Genomic DNA, 6,615 nt, shown 5'->3' with positions numbered 1-6,615 from the left:
TTACTGTGGATTTTCTTTCTCGGTAGGCAAGATGGAGGGTTTAGGAAAGTAGTTAAGGATACATTTAGAAACTAGCTCTGCCTAAAACAACCCCTTGGTCCTATGTTTTAAAGGAAAGGATGTCGTACGCCAAACTTTTCCATCAAATAGGAATTTACTGTATGCTGAACTGTTCTAAATAGCATGTAGGAATGTTAATACATTGCAAATACTTCCAGTACATGTAGTACACATTTGGTGCGTAATGTGTCGCTGTCTGAATCTCGTAACTTCATTTTTGAATTATTTCGTAGTCAGTCTCAACTACTAGTCAGTGAAATTACATTTAGCAGATGCTCTAATCCAGTGATTTAAGAATACACTAAGGTAAAAGAGAAATGAATGTTGGAAGACTGAAAACCATGTTCTGGGGGGGGGGGGGGGGGCTCAGTGCCTTGAATGATACCCACGTTTAAGTTGAAACCTTTGAGGTCCATCTATTCAACTTTCATTAAGAAACAAATGACATTCGGTATTCTCATTTTATCTTTCCATACACTTAGTATTTGCACATATACACTCACAATAAATAGGTATAAAACAACATTGTCATTCATACAATAAAATCTTGTCTCACCACAGATGTCATTTTGATTAAAAAATAAATTCATGCATTTGAGCATATTTTAGTAATTTACAATATGATACAAATAAATTAATGATATCTAGACAATCTGTCTTACAAAAATTAAATGAATAAAAATGCGTAAACAGGAATCCATACTGCTTAAAGAATGCACATATAGTAACAGATATTGCTGCCACACTGCTAGCTAAACATTAGTGAGACTGACAGGCTAAAGACGACACGGCTAAGGGCACTATTCATTCTGTAAAGCTGAAGTGTTACAGATTCCGCAATAGAAATGTGAAGGTAATTTCTGAGCTGACATATGCAGTGTTTACCATGAATGCAGTCTCCGCTAAAGCGGGAACATTGCCTTTCAATTTCATTCACGCTGTAAAACGGAACTTCCGTGATGCTTATTAACTAGAGCACTAAGAGTTCAACAGTAGACAAGGATGGAAAGATGACCAAGGCATCTTAGCCTTCAGATGCTTTTGGGAAACCAGGTCCAGGGCTTGAGTAAGACTGCATAGTCAACTTTGGTGTGACAGGTCACTGTCTCCTAGACTGTATTTCACTTTACCTTTGATAAATACTTTGAAAAAAAATTATGATTGTGCCGTCTCACCTAACTATTTTAAGATGAATGTAAGTCGCTCTGCTAAATGACAAATCTAAATATAAGCCACCCCTTGAAGTACCATTGAAATCCCTTACTGGAAGTGAATGTTGAAACATACAGTAATGCTTCAGTGTACTAGTTCTATGAACATTATTTTCGTTTAATCTTTTCACAATGGTTATATGGAAGAACGTTTCACCAAGATATTTCACAAAATTTAAGTAATATTTTGACAATAGTTAAAAGCATTTAAGAATGCTCTCTACAATTTTTGTAACTATCACAAGCTGAAAATTGATAATCAGATCACGGAGTAACATTTAAATATTTTCAATAGAGCTATTATAACTTACTATGTCACGTTACGTGATGTTGTATGCATAAACAGGAGCAAACCAATGCCCCTTTCTGTGTATTGAATGATAAACTTTACAATATAATAGCACCAGAGGTGTACAAAATAATTTCATCGTGAAACTGCAAAAAAATATAACACAAATAGAAATATTCATAAAGGCACTTAAGGATATTAATACTTTCAAATGAGTTATGGGGGGTTTTTCTCCTCTACACTGGCTAGGATTTAGGGCTCTATTCCATCTATCGCTGAAGCGATACAGATTGCACAATAGAAATTAAGGTAATTTCAGATTGAGCCGACATATGCAGCGTTTACTGTGAATGCAGTCTCCGCCAACGCGGGAACATTGCCTTTAAATTACAAATTGGGTTTTACAGCTGAACTTCCACAATACTAATTGAATAGAGCCCCTAATCCGTGGAGCGCTGTCGACAATGCGTCATTTAAAGGTAATTTGCGATTGAGCTGACATCTGCAGCATTTACTGTGCATGCAATCTCCGCAAACGCGGGATCATTGCCTTTAAAAGCTGCATTGTCAACAATGTGCTTTTTGATTGAATCCTGGACATTATCAAGACTTAAATATAAATCAATAGCTGGCGTGGCAACCTGCTTTCATGTGTCCTTCATTGAAAGCAGATGTGAATGTAAACACTGTCATTTCTTGTTAGGCCAGAAAATCAAACATTTTCTAGTGGCAAAAAATCTACTTCAAAGTGGTTACCTGTTAGAAAAGGAGCTACCTGCTCTGCCTAATGCTTAGACTTGAACTAATATTATAGTGATTAGCGTATTGCCAATCCCCGGGTGTTGTTCTCAGGATGGGGAGACAGTTGCCAGACACTTGAGGTGTTGGGATCCTGGCTGCATTTCGGAATCCAAGACCTACTGCGGTGGGCTAAGGAGTCTTGGTGCATGATAGTGGATAGTTGTGGAGAAAAGGCTCTGGATTACAGGCATTTCCACACAAAGACACTAAAAAAGGAGGAAGACAATACAGCAGTCAGTAAAACAGAAAATCAGATCTGTCTAGAGTACAAGATGAGCTGTGAAAAATTCGAACGCAAATCACTTGTTAATGCTCCTATTTATTGTAGAGTATCTATAATGTAATTAATCTGATATGTGGTTAAACCCGGTAACACAAGCTATGCATACCTGCAGTCGTCTCCTCCAGTGCTGATCACATATTTATCATCATAGGAGAAGCGAATGTTGGTCACATGTGCCGAGTGCCCAAAGTAACGCTTGTGTTTGGTCTGCAGAGGATCAAAATAAATATTAAAACACAAGTCATTTAGTCTCGACTTACAGGTGCAATTACAGTTAAGTGCCTTGCTCAAGGGCACATCAACATTTAGTTCTTCACCTAGTCGGCTGGGGGATTCGAACCAGCGACTTTTCGGTTACTGGCCCACCTCCCCACTTGGAGCAGCCTCAGCCAGCAGTGTGTTCTATGGCTTCAGTAACTACATATCTTTAAAAGATATCACAGTGATGTTGTTTTGAGGAAGTGAATCACTCACAAACTTCTCAGTGCAGGGGAAGTCGAAGAGCTTGACCAGTCCAAAGTCGTCCCCGGTGACCACGTTGAGGCCAGCATGGGAGACACAGGCACAGTTGACGTCAGCCTTATCAGCATTTCGTGGCCAGATCCCGAGCACCTCATCTCCCAGGATACTGAGAAGGAATGAGAGAAAGGAGCCATGCTCAGACTACAGAATATGCTGAACAAAACCACAGGCCTGCCAGTACTGAGAGGACATTAGTCCACCAAAGAATAACCTTTTAAAAGTTCCCTCCAAGTCAATTTAATTACTATATTAGTACCCTCCTCAGTAGTAAAACATATGCGATATATATATTATATAAAAATACTATAAAAGATCTCAACCATACATTTGTTTTTCTGTACATGTTTCGTAATAAGTATGCTACTGCCTATATGCAGAATATGTATTTTAACTCATTAACCTTGGGAAGACTGATGTTAGAGGAAGTTTGGGGTCTATTCATGAGAAGTGGACAGTGACCGCTGTGCTGCAGACAGTATTGATTGACCTCTATTATTCCATTGATCAATAACAGACACCCTACCAAACAACATGTCTGGGTGTGCCCGCTAAACTTCCATACAAACATGCCCAGATGGCTTCAACTAGCCTAAAGCTCAAAAACAAGTTGACCCAGCAATGTCTTTGTACCGCTTCAGCTTGCATTCCCATATTGCAATGCCCCTACCAGAGCGAGCTGTTATGTTTAGCTCCCATTGTTGACCCCATATCTCAATAGTGTTACCGTGCAGTATTTGCATTCTTTACTGAATATGGATCTCAGTTTTGATTTTGGAGAGTATGTGAGTTTGATTAAATTCCAGTGATGACAATTAATCATTCTACCTGGTCCAGGTGGCCCAGGTGATCCTGTCAATCACACTCTGTTCTGCCACCATTTTCCCAGAAGGCATCTCATGCACCTGGCGCTTATAGTTTCCTGTGGACACCTGTCGACACAGTGACACGTCAGAACACACACTCATGCATTTGCACACACAACCAGAAGTCAGAATATTATAACTGTCATCTAGTGTACTGTGCCTTCAGAAAGTATTCATACCCTTTTACTTACCCCATAATGACAACGTTTTTTTGTTGTTGTTGAAATGTCTGCACATTTATTGAAAATGAAATGTCATTTACATACATGATGTATTCACAGCCCTGAGTCAATCAATACATGTTAGAGTCACCTTTGGCATTAAATACAGCTGTGAGTCATTCTGGGTAAGTCTAAGAGCTTTGCACACCAGGATTGTACAATATTTTCACATTCTTTAAAAAAAGTATTCAAGCTCTGTCAAATTGGCTGTTGATAATTGCTAGACAGCCATTTTCAAGTCTGGCCATAGATTTTCAAGAAGATTTAAGTAAAAACTGTAACTATGCCACTCAGGAACATTCAACGTCGTCTTGGTAAGCAACTCCAGTGTATATTTGACCTTGTGTTTTAGATTATTGTCCTGCTGAAAGGTGAATTTGTCTCCCATTGTCTCTGTGCTGCTGTGCTGTTTGTTGCTACTTGGCTACCTGCCAAACTATTCACGTTTTACTTTTAATAAACGTTTAATCAATCTCTGTGTTCAACAAATTTACCAACTTTTTAGTTTTGTCCTCACTCATCTTTTTTCGTTAAACTTTTTCACCCCGGACGTTTATCCCGAGACAGAAGAGTCATTTTCCTGTGCGTTTTAGCTGCCAACTTTACGTTATTTTCCTTTTTTCCATCGCAACTTTTTTCCCTTATTCAACTTTTTCACTCCGGACGCTTTATCTGGACATGGTTCATCAACATCTTCAACAGCCGAAGCTAAGTAGTAACATTAACATGATGTCTTCTAATTGCAGTCGCTGTACTCATAATATACAGGAGAACGATCGCCTTACGGCGAGAATAGCTGTGCTACAAGCCCAGCTTCAGACGCAATCGTTAGGCAAGGGTAATATCAGTGTAGGAAAGGAAGAAACAGCGTCTGTGCCACCAGTAAGTACAGACAGTAACGTTAGTATAAATCCCCCCGCACAGTCCCCGCAGCCGGACAACTTTCTCATGGCTTCTGGAGGGAAATACTGTTGGAATGCTCAACCGGTGTCGCTCATTCAGCCGACAGAAACCTTCAACCGGTTTTCCCCATTATGTAGCGAGTCGGAGTCTGAGTCTGAGTCTTCTCTAGTCTCTACTCCTCCCGTTACGGGGTCTGAGACTCCGAAGGCTCCCACCATTAGCTCTGACAAATTGAAAACCCTAGTCATTGGCGACTCCATTACCCGCAGTATTAGACTTAAAACGAATCACCCAGCGATCATACACTGTTTACCAGGGGGCAGGGCTACCGACGTTAAGGCTAATCTAAAGATGGTGCTGGCTAAAGCTAAAACTGGCGAGTGTAGAGAGTATAGAGATATTGTTATCCACGTCGGCACCAACGATGTTAGGATGAAACAGTCAGAGGTCACCAAGTGCAACATAGCTTCAGCGTGTAAATCAGCTAGAAAGATGTGTCGGCATCGAGTAATTGTCTCTGGCCCCCTCCCAGTTAGGGGAAGTGACGAGCTCTACAGCAGAGTCTCAGCACTTAATCGCTGGTTGAAAACTGTTTTCTGCCCCTCCCAAAAGATAACATTTGTGGATAATTGGCCCTCTTTCTGGGACTCACCCACAAACAGGACCAAGCCTGACCTGCTGAGGAGTGACGGACTCCATCCTAGCTGGAGGGGTGCTCTCCTCTTATCTACCAACATAGATAGGGCTCTAACTCCTCTAGCCCCACAGTGAAATAGGGTGCAGGCCAGGCAGCAGGCTGTTAGCCAACCTGCCAGCTTAGTGGAGTCTGCCAATAGCACAGTCAGTGTAGTCAGCTCAGCCATACCCATTGAGACTGTGTCTGTGCCTCGACCTAGGTTGGGCAAAACTAAACATGGCGGTGTTCACCCTAGCAATCTTATTAGGATAAAGACCTCCTCCATTCCTGCCATTATTGAAAGAGATCGTGATACCTCACATCTCAAAATAGGGTTACTTAATGTTAGATCCCTCACTTCAAAGGCAGTCATAGTCAATGAACTAATCACTGATCATAATCTTGATGTGATTGGCCTGACTGAAACATGGCTTAAGCCTGATGAATTTGCTGTGTTAAATGAGGCCTCACCTCCTGGTTACACTAGTGACCATATTCCCCGTGCATCCCGCAAAGGCGGAGGTGTTGCTAACATTTACGATAGCAAATTTCAATTTACAAAAAAAAAAATGGCGTTTTCATCTTTTGAGCTTCTAGTCATGAAATCTATGCAGCCTACTCAATCACTTTTTATAGCTACTGTTTACAGGCCTCCTGGGCCATATACAGCGTTCCTCTCTGAGTTTCCTGAATTCCTATCAGACCTTGTAGTCATAGCAGATCATATTCTAATTTTTGGTGATTTTAATATTCACATGGAGAAGTCCACAGACCCACTCCAAAAGT

General features: G+C 40.7%; 1 protein-coding gene across 1 annotated transcript in view; it reads right to left on the bottom strand.

Moving 5' to 3' along the window:
• Nucleotides 1–2,542: 2,542 nt before the first annotated feature.
• Nucleotides 2,543–6,615, bottom strand: part of LOC311111006 (echinoderm microtubule-associated protein-like 6) — a gene marked incomplete at its 3' end in the record, with an annotated part of 53,723 nt that continues 49,650 nt past the window's right edge. Inside the window, exons 34-37 of the mRNA XM_084153689.1 lie at nucleotides 3,992–4,095; nucleotides 3,119–3,272; nucleotides 2,751–2,851; nucleotides 2,543–2,567 (exon numbers count right to left, since the gene is read on the bottom strand). Coding sequence (XP_084009815.1) covers nucleotides 2,543–2,567; nucleotides 2,751–2,851; nucleotides 3,119–3,272; nucleotides 3,992–4,095 — 384 coding nt within the window. The remainder of the gene's footprint in view (nucleotides 2,568–2,750; nucleotides 2,852–3,118; nucleotides 3,273–3,991; nucleotides 4,096–6,615) is intronic.

Source organism: Coregonus lavaretus (genome assembly GCF_964263955.1).
Source record: "Coregonus lavaretus genome assembly, chromosome: 36".
NCBI classification, from domain to species: domain Eukaryota; kingdom Metazoa; phylum Chordata; class Actinopteri; order Salmoniformes; family Salmonidae; genus Coregonus; species Coregonus lavaretus.
Note: the sequence above shows the minus strand (reverse complement) of the source record. Positions and strands in the feature narration are given on the sequence as shown.